General features: G+C 33.9%; 1 protein-coding gene and 3 non-coding genes across 6 annotated transcripts; 2 read left to right on the top strand and 2 right to left on the bottom strand.

Annotated features, from left to right (window-relative positions):
- Nucleotides 1-11: 11 nt before the first annotated feature.
- pct-1 (Cyclin-dependent kinase 17) lies at nucleotides 12-12412 on the bottom strand. 3 transcript variants are annotated; one of them, NM_068971.8, is made up of 11 exons: nucleotides 12356-12412; nucleotides 11683-11794; nucleotides 10934-11132; nucleotides 10213-10316; nucleotides 3173-3269; nucleotides 3075-3126; nucleotides 2125-2370; nucleotides 1696-1827; nucleotides 1192-1604; nucleotides 669-897; nucleotides 15-617 (listed from the first exon to the last, which is right to left on the bottom strand). In NM_068971.8, exons 2-11 carry the CDS (start codon nucleotides 11783-11785, stop codon nucleotides 459-461), a joined length of 1734 nt encoding a protein of 577 aa, NP_501372.1. In that variant the 5' UTR covers nucleotides 11786-11794; nucleotides 12356-12412; the 3' UTR covers nucleotides 15-458. The 3 variants fall into 3 exon arrangements, 2 of the variants coding, with proteins under 2 accessions (NP_001379548.1, NP_501372.1); NR_131581.1 differs by lacking the exon at nucleotides 12356-12412 and adding an exon at nucleotides 3509-4199 and having other exon boundaries at nucleotides 459-617; nucleotides 11683-11785; NM_001392344.1 differs by lacking the exons at nucleotides 10213-10316; nucleotides 10934-11132; nucleotides 11683-11794; nucleotides 12356-12412 and adding an exon at nucleotides 3509-4201 and having other exon boundaries at nucleotides 12-617.
- C07G1.13 lies at nucleotides 7131-7226 on the top strand. The gene has a single exon (NR_056293.1). It is a non-coding gene; the product is annotated as an Unclassified non-coding RNA C07G1.13 (non-coding RNA).
- A 1363-nt stretch (nucleotides 12413-13775) lies between the features above and the next one.
- Nucleotides 13776-13853, top strand: C07G1.10. The gene has a single exon (NR_056292.1). It is a non-coding gene; the product is annotated as an Unclassified non-coding RNA C07G1.10 (non-coding RNA).
- A 1604-nt stretch (nucleotides 13854-15457) lies between these two features.
- 21ur-13368 lies at nucleotides 15458-15478 on the bottom strand. The gene has a single exon (NR_056291.1).
- Between the last annotated feature and the right edge of the window lie 60 nt (nucleotides 15479-15538).

Here is a 15538-nt window from a genome sequence, read left to right as displayed (position 1 = left end):
GAAGTAGAAGCTTTCCGGGTAGAGCTTGTTTATTCACAGGTGTACAATAAGAATAACGGCTAAAATAAATAGCAAAAAAAATGGTTCTGTGTGCTTTTTGGGAACAAATTGAGATTATGAGATGATTTTTTGTAGATTTTTGTGTGATTTATGAACAGAAAATGTAAATTTGAAAATCGCTATTACTGGTTACGGGAAACAACGGGAAAAATTCTAAGAAGAATGATGGAGTCTCGGGATATGAAGAGAAAATATTACACAATAAATTATTAGGAAACATGTTTCATAAACATCTTGATCTATAAGTGACCGCATTGGAAGGACATTTTGGTTGGGAGGAAACGAATCGGAATTGGTTGACAAGAACCCGTAAAAGTGCAACACAATCTGAGATGAAATGGGGAAAAAAGAAACAAATTTAATTCTAAATATGTTTTTTTTTGTTGAGAAAATTATTTCTAAGTGTGATGACTCGAATGCATTCGATATTTATCTTTTACAAGAGTTCCACGATGATGACGACGAGAGCTGTGATGATGATCTGATGCCAGAAGTTCCCTTTCAATGTGAATACCATCAGCTTCTAGGACAGATTGCTCATCTCGCAGGTGGCAACACTGAAATTTGTTGAATTTTCAATAAACTTCCGATCTAGAACTGATATTTACCTTCACAGCGATCGTCCTCAAGAACGGATGCTTCACAGCTTCAGCAGCCGACACTCGATCTTTTCCTTCGTACTGTAAGAATTTCATGAGCAATTCGAATCCGTGAGCATCAATCCGTGGAATTTGACGGCAAAGTGGATCTGGATTGTAATGTCTGTTAGCGTATGGATAGAATGTTGGCTTTTCGCATATTGTCGGATGTCGATCCGGTCGAGGAGATCCAAGTGTTCTGAAGATTTATTTATTTTGAGTTTGTTTTTAAAATGTTCGACATTTTAATGTAAAAAATCTTGGCAGCAATTTTTCATTTAATTCGGAAATTATAGTGCAATATAGGCCCATATCGACATGAGTTACCGTAACCCGTTGTCATTGTGTGAGACCCACGCGGGTAAGATATGACAAAAATTTCAATTTTAGACATCTACGTAATAGTTTGAAGTTTTTAAACATCTTCAGAAACTAAAAATTTGAAGATTTTAAACGAAAAAGATGAAACTGGATGCAAAAAATTAATACTCACCTAAAAATGAGTCCAAGTTGCTCTGTTGGTGTACCACCTGGGAAAAGAGCTCTTCCAGCAATCATCTCAAACAATATACACCCAACACCCCACATATCAATATGTGTCGAATAATCAGTGGAACCAAGAAGAACATCTGGTGGCCTATACCATAATGTGACAACCTCATTTGAATACGTCTTTGTCGGTACGGACTTGGCACGTGCCAGTCCGAAATCCGCAAGTTTAAGCTCTCCTTTTGCAGTAATCAACAAGTTTTGAGGTTTCAAATCTCTATGAAGAACTCTTCGTTGATGACAGTAGGCGAGTCCTCGAAGAAGTTGGTAAAGGAAGAGTCGAATATTATTCATTTGCATTGCATTGTTACATGAATCCATATATTGCTTCAGATCACGATCCACGTACTCGAATACCTTCAAAATTAAATTTATGAATCGAAAATAAATAATCGGGAATCTTTTTCAGATTCTTTCATTTTCTTTATTCTAAAAATAAATAACATACCAATGTTAATAACCGATCCGTATGAATGATATCATGTAAAGTAACAACATTCGCGTGTCGAAGATTCCTTAATAACGAAACTTCGCGAATCGCTGTGCATGGTGCTCCCTCCTCTTGTTCCAAACGTATTTCCTGAAAAATGTGTTTTGTAAATGATAATTTTTAAAATTTTGAGAAATATAATGAAACTGACTTTATTTTTTGTTTTTTATTTTATTTATAAGAACGAAAACATTAAATTACGTTTTTTAACACTTTTTTCTTTTGAAAAAGAAGCTAAAATTCCTATTTCTGGAAAATTATTTGTGTTGGACATAAAAATTGGTATACAAGTAATAAAACCGAAAGCGGAAGCTTGATGTCATAGTGGAAATTAATTTCCTATTCTCATCTTGAAATTTAATCTTTTTTTTGTCTCTGAATACTCACTTTTAGTGCCACAAACTTGTTCGTCAAAATGGATCTTCCTCGGAATACGGTAGCATACGTCCCTTCACCGAGTTTATCCAATTTCTCATAAGTCTCTAATTTTCCAAAGCCAATTTCACTGAGTGATGCTCTTCGATTCTTTCGTGTCAGTGGTTGATCCAATGTTGGTGTTCTGTTAAGCTTGTCGACAACTGCAACCGGAAGACGCAAATCTGCAGGAAGTGACAGTCGCTTTTGGATTTCCTCCTGAAAAAAAAATATACGCAAAATAAAAACAAGTCTTTTGTTAGAAATATTATATGAATTTCAGTGTGATGCATATTCTTTTTTTTTCGATAGATTTCCGGTTCAATTTCCGGCTCATCTCGTGGTAATAACCTAAAATAGACAGAGTTGAATATCTCATGACATTCGAGAAACATCTCAAAAATCACAAATAACACAATTTCAATTTAAACATAGAATAGTACTTACAGAAAAAAAAACCAATTTTTTTCGAAATTGAGCAATTTGCGAAAATCGGCCACCGATATATTTTTTTAATTTTCAAAATGTTTCAGATTTAAAGGAAAAATAATAATATTTTGCCTCAAAATACTTTTTTAAAAAGTCTGAAATTCAGAAATGCCACAAAGGAAAAACTAGATTTTTTAATTTTGGCAGTTTTCGCTGTTTGAATTAATTCTAAAATAAGGATGTTCTGTTTTCAAATATGGGTTTAAAAAATATAGGTTCGGACAAAAAAACACAATTTAAAAAAATTATTTTCAGGCATGTGAATTTAGAATCGAGAATACGAACGTTTTTTTTTTAATATTTAAAGAATTTAAATTTTTTTCTTGGATTTCATATTTCAAAAAAAATTGTGTTACTCCGGTCAAAACTTTTTTTAGTAAAAATCATTTTATTCAATTATTGAACAATTACTTTTCAACTAAGTAAAACCATACCTCACTCCACTTTCTAGCTGTCTTCTGTCGCATTTTCACGTTCACAATGTATCTGAAATATGAAAATTAACATAATATTATAATAAAATATCAATTACCTAGGAGGAACACCTGTTGGCGTTTGATCAGAAGTACACGGAGAAACTTCAACACTCTCTCCATCTGATCCCAAAATCATCGATTCTTGGACAACCGCTGTAAATTGTCAAGTTATTGGCTTCAATTTTACTCAGTCTATAAACTAGTCACATATACAAAGTACATCCTTTTTTTAATAACCATTCCTTTTCAGATTACTAGCTCCAGTTACGTCATAGATGACTCTTATAAGAAGTGGTTTTGAATTACAAAACTACAAAAATTGAGAAATTTTTGTGTTCTACTTAAATCCTTCAAAAGAATGTCAAGACAAATTTCATTCATTGGAAACTTACACAATGAAATGCTTGGCCTTAACATGCACGTGCTACGAGACATGAGTCTCTCACCAGAATCCCTTCCGGAACGTCTTCTGGACACGAACATGTTTAGAAAAGAAGCAAATGTACTGCTTTTCTTCATTTTTCGAAGCCCATCTTCTTCATCTGATTTTCGTTTCTTTTTCTTTTTTGATTTACTTGTATTATTAGATGGAGGAGTTGTTTGAGTTGTAACTCCTGTTGGAGAATGTTCAATATCTTCAGGTGTTATTTCTTCTTCTTCTACAACAATATCATCTTCATCATCTTCATCCTCATATTCTACATCATCCTCGTCTAGATTTCTTCGATCACTTGCATCTTCAAATTCGTCCTCTTCTTCTTCATCAAAATCTTCTTCGTGTAAAGTCGTGACCGGACGTCTCGAATATTCAGAATCATCACAAAAATCATGAAATGTCGCTGATTTGCACATTCTTTTATTTAAACTCGAAGATGTTGTATCTTCCCATCCAACACCAATTTCCTCTTCATCATTTTCACTTTCTCTATCGTATCGAGTATTATCAGATGATGACGTTCCAACTTCATATGCAAGATCTAATAGGTTTTCAGTATCCGAGATCGGGTCCGAACCTCCTGACAGAAGACGCGCCTCGGCGTTCGAATCCGCCGGAGAGTACGCGGTCATGCACTTGGCGGACAACTGAATTAAATTGATAGAGTTCAAGAGAGCGGGATGAAGGAAACAGAACGATGGAAATGAGAAAGTATACAATTAAATAAGGAGCTTAATGGCAAGGGATTTCTTTTAGGATTAATTTCAAATTTAGAAAAACAAAATCTATAAATCTATATGTAAGGAGTTTAGAACCTTGGAAATCAAAATCGTTACATAATTGTACTGATAATTTTCAAAAGTTACACTAGACAAAAGTAATAAAAGTGGTCCTGAAAAATCGTTGGTTTTGATTTTCAGATTTCGAATGCATAGAAATGGCGGAACAAGAATTTATCATGTACGAATCGATGAATTTCTGATGCTTTCCCGGTTTTCAATTCACTGAGAGTGAGGCTAAAAAAGCAAGCTGAAACGGAAATTCAAACGATGAAGGAGAAATAAGAAAATGGAGTATAGAAAAGGAAGATGATGATGAGAGAAGAAAGAGGATAGATGGAAAAGAAGAAGTGTCGATGAATGTCTAATGATAATGGTGTGAAAATGAGTTCATAACACCGATTTGAAAGTTGTCACAACTAATTTATCTTAAAAAAACCTCCAATTCTATTAGTTGTAACTGAATTTACAATTTTGTAAGACCAACTGAGAGGAAGATGAAAAATACGAATTTTCCACTGAAAAATAAAATCGAAGCCTCAAATTTTCACGTTTTGGTTGAGGGAGCTTGCATGCGGACACCTATCCGAAATGTACATAAAAGAAGAGAAAGTGACGTGACCACTTGATTTTTTTGTTGAAAAAAATATGGAATAAGTCACAAAAGACTGAGTAAATCGTGTAGAAACTACGTAATCTGCTCAAAACTAGCATCATATTACTTACTGTTTTTTTGGAATGACCAAGAGTAACTTATTGTGTTGCAAAAGAACGCTTCTATTTTCAGATGAAAAAATAAACGAGATTGTGGGCGTGCAAAAACACATTTGCTGAGATAACTTGTCGTGCCTCTAATGAGCCAACGGAGCACGGCGTCAGGCGTCTCGTCGTAGAAGTAAACTCGAGCATGAATAGCGTGTGCGCAGCTCTCGGCTCGCAAACTAGAATATCCTTCCATCTCTCTCCGTTGAATATTAAACGAGACGCAGACAAAAGCTAGAGAGCTCCGGATGGAGGCGTGGTGCACAAACGCAGACGATACGAAGAAAAGAGCGAAAGAGTAGTAGTAGTGGACGAAGGCAACGACATCGTGTAAGCCAGGGGTGAGAAGAGCAGAGAGTGAGCACAGTGTCGATAGGAGAAGAGTAACGGGGGAGGAGCCCCCCTGTGTCGCCCCTTCTATGAGCACTTCTTCCCCTCTCTCGCCTCTCAGTTTGCCTAACTAATCCGCCTAGTGTTGCTCCTGCTATGACAGAGCCCACGTCGTTCTATAGCAACCGATACAACTTTCAGAATGAAGAGGCTCCAGGTTTTTCAGACGAATATATATATTTTCTTTCTCATTTCTCCAGACTATTTTTCAAAAGAAGTCTCTAGTTTTTATTCTCTTGTTTGTCATGACGTCGTTGTCGTCGTCTTCGAGACTTGAATAGTAATGCTAACGAGAGAAGGGAATAAGGCGTTGGCGGAAAATAATTACCAAATGAATAAGACATGATATTTTCAGAATTCTTGTGAAAATAACATGCAGAATAGAAACTGAAAACTACGACTACGGGTTACACAATATTGGGATGATATAACAATTGATTACAAAAACCTCTTTCTAATTCTTTAGACCTCGTGAACTCAAAATCTCAAAAACCGAATGCCAAAATCTTGAATGTCCTGAGGGACTGAATTGCCTGTGACAAGCGCTCGTCTTCTTCTACTATCCGCCACGTCATCTGCTCACACAGCAGGAAACGTCGGAGGATGAATGAAGACGACGTCCGTGCTCCCAATCACCGCTCTATTGAGCCGCGTGTTATTACATTAAAATCACATCTGTTCACACCCATGCGGTCACTGAATGTCAAAAAGGCACTCGATTGGTGTAAACTTTCCATTCGCGCGATTGTCAACAAGAGAGGATACACCAATAAAAAGTTACTGGCCTACCGCACTTTTTGTCTCCTGCACTGAGCAGTGATTCCGGGTCGGAATGAATAACGATCAGATAGACAGAGGGGTCAAGAGCATCAATCAGAAATTGATGAGAGTTGTGAAACAAGTGCCCCGATTCTTTATGTCATTGAGACTACCACAAGGTTCATTCCATATGCAAAATCTGTCTAGGATGTCAATTATAAATTCGAAATGCGTGTGCTTCGTTGGGAAACCACCTTTGAGTAGTCTCCATGAGCCGCTTCCCGTTTTGCTCTTTTTATCCAAACCGACTTGGACAATAAAAATGATGGAATGAATTTTATTTAGTCAATATTCAATCCTAAAATGGAATTCTTAATGAACCATATAGATTTTATTCTCTATTCACAATTAACTACTAATATAAAGTAGGTTTTTATTTCTAAATATTTTTTTCTGATTAAATAAAATCTTCTGCGATGTTTTATTTCTATCCTTGTAGAACTACTTTCGTTTCGTTTTTTTCTCGAATTTAATTAATTTCATTCTAAGAGAAAAAAGCTCCTCCTCCTACTGTCCTCTGAGCATCGCCGACCAAAAAACAACAATAAATATATATGGACGGGGATAGAGAAATGACTGCTAATCAAGGAGAAAAGGGAGGGAGTGTGATTGTATTATTTCGACCAAAATGGGGACAAAAAGAGATCAATCTTGATTTTCCTATGAGAATTTTGAAAAAAATAAGTTATACTTTCTTGGAAAAAAACATTCTGGGTCTGCTGAATATATACCCGTATGATGCAAAAGACGTTGACAGCAGGAGCGAACGAACGAGGAAGAAAACCTGACATTCCGTAATCCCTAACCTTTTTTGACTGCTGCCTACTTCCTCCACTCCCGACTTGGACGTCATATTGAACGTCGTCCATTGGCTGTCGATTAGCGGTGGACAGAATGAGCATTGTTATGCTCAATTTGAGGTGATTGTTACACAGGAAAGAGAGTGAGAGAGTAAATAGGACAACTAGGGACGAAGAAGAAGAAGATGAAGCTGTTGAATCTTAACACAATTTGCACGTCTTCTAACCTTTCTGACGCTCTTGCAGGAATTCAGTGTGAAAGAGCAGCAAGATTGTGCGAAGATGTAAAAGCAAGGCTGGGAAAAAAGAGCACAGAGCCAAAGTGGAGGTACTTAGAGAGCAGAGAAAGTTCAGAGTGAGAAATAAGATTCGAAGTGTTCTTTTTAAAACATAGATCAGAATTAATAACTATTATAGTTATTCTAAATAAAATCAGGAACCTTGAATTAATGTGAGCTGGCGTTTTAGAGACTTTATGTTGGTTAATACTGATAAAATGAAATTTGGAACCCCAAACCCAACAGCTCCAAACGGATTTTGATGGATAAGTCTTGGTTTGAAGAGGAGCATCGCACACGCACATCCACATACACAAAATAAAAATGCGAAAAAAAAGTTTTCGGGGTTGAAATGGATGGGCTTTACTTCTTCCACACATCGGAGCCATCGCGGCGGGGAGGTGAACAAAAGAAACATTCGACGGATAATATAATGTGGAAGTAGTGTGGAAGAAGAGGACATCTTGCAGAAAGGAGCACTCGAAAGTACTTTCAAATTTTCATGAAAACCGCATGTGGACCCTTTCAATATAGTTTATAAAATGGAAATTCAAGTTTTCTTTTTAGAAAATTATTTCCTATATCAACTTATTCAGTTTTTGTAAAACACATACCAAACGCAGAAAGAATTCAGCAATAAAACCAGTATTTCGCCCAAATTTAGGCTCAATTTATGATCAATTTGAACTCGAAATGAATTGAACTGGGGGTAATTAAGTTCAGAGGAGGTGTCGAGAAACCCGCCCTCATCGAGGGATATAAAACTGTAGTTAATACGTGCGAAACAGCTGCGGAAAGATGAAAGATGAGGAGAGGTCTTTCGATGTGTTCATGAACCAAAATAATTTATTTTTTCCTTTGAATTTTAAATTCAATAAAAAACACCGAAACCACAAAATGAGACGTCTGGGTTTAAATATAAAACTACTCAAATGGTGCTAAAATGAACAAATCATAGTTTTTCAGAATTTTAAATTTTTACAATTATTCAGATATTCAATTTTTCCGAAATAAAAACCATTTCAAATAAAATTTTCAATTCAAAAGATCATTTATAAAATTTTGAAGCACAACAAACGTCATTTTTTGCATATGGAATGATCAGATTTGCATACAGAAAATGTTTCGGAAGGGCACATAGTATAAAACAAAATAGGTTTATAACAGTGTTTGTCTTTCTCATAACCTTCCGAAATGTTTTTTTTGCCTGTGTGAACGCCCGTAAACCGACTTTAAGAAAAAATAAGAAAAGTTCAGAAGAGTTTTGGAATGGGAGAAAGAGATCACAGACAAAAAGTGAAACAATAGTTTTTGAATGGAGGGACAGGGGCGAGTAGAAGAAAAAGACGACGAAGACAGCCACATCTGGTAGGGCAACAACATTTCATTTGTGTATTTGTGCTCACAGAGGACATAAACAACAAAATTTGGAAAAAAAGTTAATGGCACGTCTTGAAAGGTGTTCTTTTTGACATTGATATCTGATAATTATATTCTATTGATGTATTTTGATCAATTATTATTTGGAGGAAACAAAACCCACAAACTCTATTCCATCATTCACTATGAGCTACAGTAACCCAGGAAAAAACCATGAGCATCGTCTTACTTTATTGCCTGCAACGGAGATTCACGGGACAGAAGGTTTTGGAAATAAGGAAAAATGAAGTGATTCTCATAGTGAATTTCTTCCAACAACTCACTGAATGACAATGGGCAATCGGAAGCCTTCGTGTGGGTATCAATTAACCGGCCATTGTCAGTACGTGTGTTCGTTGTTGGAGAATAGTGATTAATCGGAAAGAGAAGATGACAGGGGGCGGCATGTTAAAAATGAAAAAAAAAAAGAACAAGTAGAAACTAGTAATGTTTCGAAATTAATAGTAGTCGGTGGGCAGAAATGATGGAAAACACTATAGGAGAACAAAAACTATAATTACGGTAAACGCAATAGTACCAAGCATAAACTTTCTGAACATTCTAAAGGCAAAAAGACTATTTTTCTCTCATATAAAGAATTTCTAAAATCCCCATCTATTCTTAGTCTAAATCTATTCTTAGTTTCCTAGTAAAAATCACTAGAATAAGAGAAAAATGACAACGTTGAAGAATATATAATCCAGCTGTGTGACTGACTGACCGATAATTCAACTGGAAAATGAAATAAAAATAGATCTTAAGGCTATATGGAAAAAAGTGTTAAGCATAATTTGAATTAAAATAAATTATTCTAGGTGAAAACATTTAGTGAATTTAAACCGGCACATGACCAGAAACACCTGCAAAAAAGGTAAAGAAACCAGGTGCAAACTGAGGAAAAATTGAAATACACAAATGTGTGGTGAAGAACAGATGTTTTGACCTACATTAATTAGTGTATTTCGAAATACTTACTCCAGAGTAAAAATGGTTATTAGAACTTCCAAAATCAAAATTTAATTTATGAAACTTTCCTCTAGTTCTATAATTTTCTAAATTTCATTTCAGAGAAACTATGATTCGTAAAAATCTAGAATAGCAGAACTCAAAAATTCTTGCTCTTCATTTCAAAAATAAGAGGAAGAAGAAACCGAGCTTATCACTAAAAATGATCAAGTTGAAAGATGTCGTCCCATCGGAATTCATTCGTTCGGCTAATTTCAAACATTTCTTTATTCTCTCTTTTCTTTCTTTTCGTCTCTTTCATCGCAAAACAGACTCATTTCTGACTTCTTTGTATGTATGAACAAGTATCGTCAATTCCGACGGGAAGGTCATTTTGAGGATGTACTTTGCATATGTATTCACTTTTTCGGACAGTTTTTTTGTTATGAAAACAATGAAAATACTCACAAGCATTGGATCCGTAATATGAGTTTCGACGAGAATTGTAGCCACGTGGATAGTAGAGACTGTGTGTTCGTGGTGGTGGGACATGCATTCCGTTGATATAATTACTGCAAAATTTTTAAATTTAATTTTCTGTTTTTGTAAAAGAAGGTAATGAAATTCTTTGAATAGGTAATTTATTTTTGCCCAAAACTACAGAAATCATTGTTAATATGCCGAATATAACTGTTTTAAAAATTAATAACCTCTTGAAATTTTAAGCAATTTTGAAAAATTAAAAATGCATTTATTTTTGAACTACCGCGCAAATGAGTGACTAAATTTCAAAATTTTTGCGTTTTTCTGCTATTTTAATTGGTTTTTTTTAATTTGTATAAAAAGAAACATCGTTTTACACATTTTCAGACATTTTACATCAAGAAAATTTGATATTAAAAAATTCTCAAATTGCCCAAAAGAATCAATAACACGAAAAGAATTTTTTTCACAGAAAAAATGCTGGCAAACGATGTTTTAAATTATAAAACAAAAAAATGATGGATCATTTGCGCGGGAAATTAGAAAAAAGACCTATTTCTAATTTTTATTCAAAATTTAAAAAAAAGTAAATTTTTTTTGATTATATACATTTTTAACAGTTATTTTTATGTCATTTAATTTATGCCATTTGGAGCAAAAACACATTTTTAACTTTTAAACAATTTTCAGTTCAAAAAAAACTTACACATTTGTATCATATCGTCTACCAGCAGTACCTCCTCGTGAAACTCTAAGCAATGCTGTTGGATCAACAACTGCACATTCTTCTAAAATTGCACCATTTTTGTCTGATAAATGGCTCATTGATTCGGAAAGTGTCCAAGTTCTTCCATGAAGTGGTGCTGACATCATACCGTAACCGATTACAATATTATTACGTCCTTCTGAAAATTGTATACAATTGAAAAATGTGAAAAAAAGTAATAGACACGAAGCAGTAGGATTAGGGTTAATCTGCGAAAATCTTTTGATTCGTTGTGATCGAAAATGTTAGAAAAGCTGTGGCATTTGAATTTTTGTAAGAAAAATCTTAGTTCTTATGATTTAAAAAAAAATTGACAGATTTTCTTCGGGCGTCACATAAGTTTTTCGGAAGAAAATTTGAACTTAAAAGTATAGACCCACTCAATAAAAATAGTGCAAAAAAAGAGTCCCTTGTAAATATAATTTCACTAGTTTCTCAGATATTTTTTGGTCAAAAAGTATCGGTCAAAGATCATGTTTTAGTAGAACTATTTTTGCTATTTTTCCATTTCCACAAATTTTCAAGTCGAATTTCCAGTTTTTGATGCTTTCTCCATAACTTTTTCACATGCTGAGACGAACAAGGACGACGTGGAAATCAATCATTTCAATGATAACTGATAAGCCATTTGGTTTATAGTTATAATTACTTCATCACCAAAAAATAATCATTTTCAAATTAAAACATACCACAATCCGAATCATAATAAGATCCTCCAGAACTGGTAATGCTCACATTATTGTTACTTCCAGGACGGAATGCTGCTGACAAACGCCGTTTAAGCTTCTTCATTTTTTAAATCTGAAAATGGAGATATTTTGAAAAATTGAGATACAGAAACAAACATATTTGAGTAGTATTCAGTTTTTAAAGGCGCAGTAAATTCATTATCAATTTTGTCTTGAATGATAGAAAATGGACCGTGATGACTTAATATAACTGTATAAATTTTTTTTTCAATTTTGCAAAAATAAAAAAAGAGCTAATTATTTCTGAATTCCCGAGCAAAATAAATCACCGCGTTTTCTGGATATAGTTGTCAGGGTCTACCCGTTTTTCTTTAATTTTTGATTTTAAACACAGTTTTTTAATTCTCAGACATTAAAAAGATAACTTAGATAATCGATAATTGCACAATAATTTATAATGTTTTTTCTTTAACTTGACAAAGTGTTTCAAATCGAATATTAGAGAAAAATCTAAGAAAAACCAATAAATATAGTCAATAAAAGCAAAACAGGGTGGTTCATTTACTCATTTTTCAATTCTTGATAAATAGAAAAATCATTTAAAAAATTTAGAGAAATTCTATAATTTTTACAGTATAAAATTGTTTGAATTTTTTATAAAATAAAAACTTACATAAAATAAAAAGATGAATATTATCCTATAAAATGCTACAGGGTGATGTTCGAGGTGCCTGAAAAATTGAATTTTAATTGAAACAAAATAGTCAAGCTATGAGAAAATTAAAATAAAAGATATGTTTTGGAACATTTTTTCGTTAAATACACTTTTGAAATACATGGAAATTAACTGAGAACAATGAGAACAATCGGAATAAGAATTGCAAAAGTATTTCCCACAATGGTTCCGACTTTCTCAAGAGTGCATAATCCGGTGAAAGAATGAGGAAATTGGAAAGAAAAAATGGAGTAAAGCTTCGAAACTCATTGAAGAAAAGTACTTTTTTGAAACGACTTTCGAAAAGAAAAGCTTCTGGTCCACCAATTTTTGTTCAGAAGAAGAAGAAGAAGACGAGAAAGACGTAATCAAGTCATTGGAAGCAAGCACCTAACGAAGCGAGACGAAAGAGGGATCCGTATTGTTAGAAGGCTCCCAAATTATGGTAAAGCTGCGAACAACACTAGAAGCTCTTTGGGTAGGCGGAGCAACGAAAGAAACTGAGAAAATGAAACTTTCAAGTGGTGGAAAGAAAGAAAGAAGAAGAAGATTAAATGAACAGATATGGATACCCAAGAAGAAGAAACTTGAGTGATGGACAAGTTGCTGATAAGAAATCGAAGAGTCCACCCAATTTCTGATCAAAAAGGAATGAAGAGTATCACTGAAGAATAGAAAATATCTTGATCATCTGGAAATTTCACAAAATTTATTCAAAAAAATGCACTGATCGGGTGTCTCAATTTTTGAATAAGAAACAAGAAAAATGTGTCGAATCTCCTATTTTTTCTGTTGGCATATTTCTGATAGTTGTTTGATGGAGTCAATATGCGAACTCACAAGGTTGCAGTTGCCATAAATTTAAAACGGACTCTATGGAGAAGATTTTTCAGAGAGTTTCAGTAAGAGGGGAAATCAGAAACTTTCCTAAAATTTCCATGGTGTGAAATGTAAACATACGAGAAGGAAAGGTGGAACGACAGTGTCACTAACAAAAGTGAAATTGAATTCTCTACAAAAGTGTATCGGTGTGTTTAAGAATGCGAGAAAAAAGTACCGAAAACTTGGACAAAAACATCAAAAGAAACAAAAAGCGTCACCACTATCTTTACAGAGCTTGAAGATCGCGGGGAAAGATTCTCAATTCAAAACGTTTTGTTTATATTTAGTCTCTTACGGAAAATCGAAGTATTGCTTTAAATATTCTCCTAATGCACTTACAAAAACATGCGTAGTCTAAAATAGAAATTTATTAAATTATTCAAATGTTTTTTCAGAATCGAAATAAGTCCCACACAAGTTTCCGCCGACAGAAAAAACAAAAATGAACGAATAGACCGAACACATGCAAATGTGAAAAACCAAGACAAAAGGCACTAGCGTGTCTAATGAGAAGATAAGAATTGGTGTGGGAAAGACACACAACTTGTTATCGTCAGTTTCCTATCAGCTTCTCTTTTTCCCATTTTCCCCTCTTCTTCAGAAACATCGTGTTCATTCGTTTTTCTTGCTTTTTCGACTTCATCATAATCTCCATGTGTGGACAGAAAACTTAAATAAAGGGGCGTTGTTTCTCGAGAGAAAGATGAACGCTTATCTCGTCTCGATAGCAGACGATAAATCGACATTGACGGGTGGAACTTAATTTCCGGCGAAAAAAGTGGGCAGAACGAGGGAAATATCTTTTTTTCGCTTTTTCTAGTGAAAATGCCATCCGGTTATATAAATGCACTTTGACATGTGCGTTTAGGAAGAAAAATTACCAAAAAAAATGATATATCAAACAAAAACAAGAAAAATATTGGTAAAGTCGGGTACGTTGGATGACCGAATTATTGGAAAACTTGGGAATCGAGAAACAGAAACAAACTTGCAAAATGAGGATAAAACTAGTTTAAAATATTTTAAAAACAAAATTCGAAGAAATAAAAACAATCCCATTCAATTCGTTGAAAATAAATGTTTTTAAGCGACAATTTTGCGAAAATGTTTGAAGTCCGCAATTTGTCGTAAGCTTTAATGCATCTGCGTACAACAAACACTACAGTACCCTTTTGAAAAATTCAAACTCCGAAATTTATTTCAACAATTGTTTAACACATTTAAATTAGGAAAAATTGAATTGATAATCAAAATAAATATTAAATTCAACTTTTTAAAAAATAATTCCGAACGAAATGAGCTTGCTTAATTCGAACTGATCTTGAGACCGACCCGTCTGTTGGTAACTGATCAAAGCGATTCAAGAAACACAAAACTAAATTAATTTGCAAAACATTTAAAACTATACGTTTCAACAAAAATGGGTAAAAAACAATTTGAATTAATTGTGAAAAATATAATTTTTCAAAATTTTTCTATAGAATCTACAAAAAGATCTACAAAAACTGTAGATCTACAAAAAATGTTTCAGGTCCGCAATTCATCATTCACTAATGCATCTGCGTACATCGAAAACTACAGTACTATTTTGAAAAAGGAATTCCTATATACATAATATTTTTACAAATTATTCTCAAGGAATGCCGAAAATTGAAATCTAAGTAAAACAAAAAATAACAACCCGGTTGTCTGTATCTGAATGAACAAAGCAATCCAAGAATTACAAAATTATACATTCACCCCCTAATCATATAGTCGAAAGAAAGAGATTAGGATGAAAGGGAAATTATCAAATAAATGGAACAAATCGAAAACTTTCGCGCCGATCTCATTGCCTATGTGTGTGTTCTTACATAAATATACGGATAAACAACAATGTAGTATAATCATAGAGGGAACGAACAAAAGGAAAAAGGAATGAAGATCACAGAAAACGATCGGAGATCGGTAGTTGAAAAATAAATGGTAGAGAAAAGGAAAAATGAAAATAAGAAGAAAAAAGACAAATTGTTTGAGAAAAAAGATAGAATGACCTTTAAAAGCCAAGTTTACCAGATAAATACCAAAAGTAAAAATTGGCAGAAGAAAAATATCTCTGGGTGCAATTGAAATGAAGTGTTAAAGCTTCAAAGAAAAAGTTTACGAGCTCCCGAAATACTATAAACAAGTGTTGAAAAATAGTGTGTTGGATGGTCAGGAACAGGTTGAGAGATAATTTGATTAGAAATGAAATGGAAGTGGAACCGGAGTGATATGTAT

This window comes from Caenorhabditis elegans, chromosome IV (assembly GCF_000002985.6).
Source record: "Caenorhabditis elegans chromosome IV".
In the NCBI taxonomy this organism is placed as follows: Eukaryota; Metazoa; Nematoda; class Chromadorea; order Rhabditida; family Rhabditidae; genus Caenorhabditis; species Caenorhabditis elegans.
This window is presented reverse-complemented; position numbering and strand designations above follow the sequence as displayed.

What these genes read in the sequence shown, in the direction of transcription:
- pct-1 (NM_001392344.1), bottom strand. Translation starts at nt 4,184, where the DNA reads ATGACCGCGTACTCTCCGGCGGATTCGAACGCCGAGGCGCGTCTTCTG. An exon ending in AAGGCCAAGCATTTCATTGT is followed by an intron (nt 3,270 to 3,508) that starts GTAAGTTTCCAA and finishes GACAATTTACAG; the next exon opens with CGGTTGTCCAAGAATCGATG. An exon ending in CGGATCGGTTATTAACATTG is followed by an intron (nt 1,605 to 1,695) that starts GTATGTTATTTA and finishes TTAATTTTGAAG; the next exon opens with GTATTCGAGTACGTGGATCG.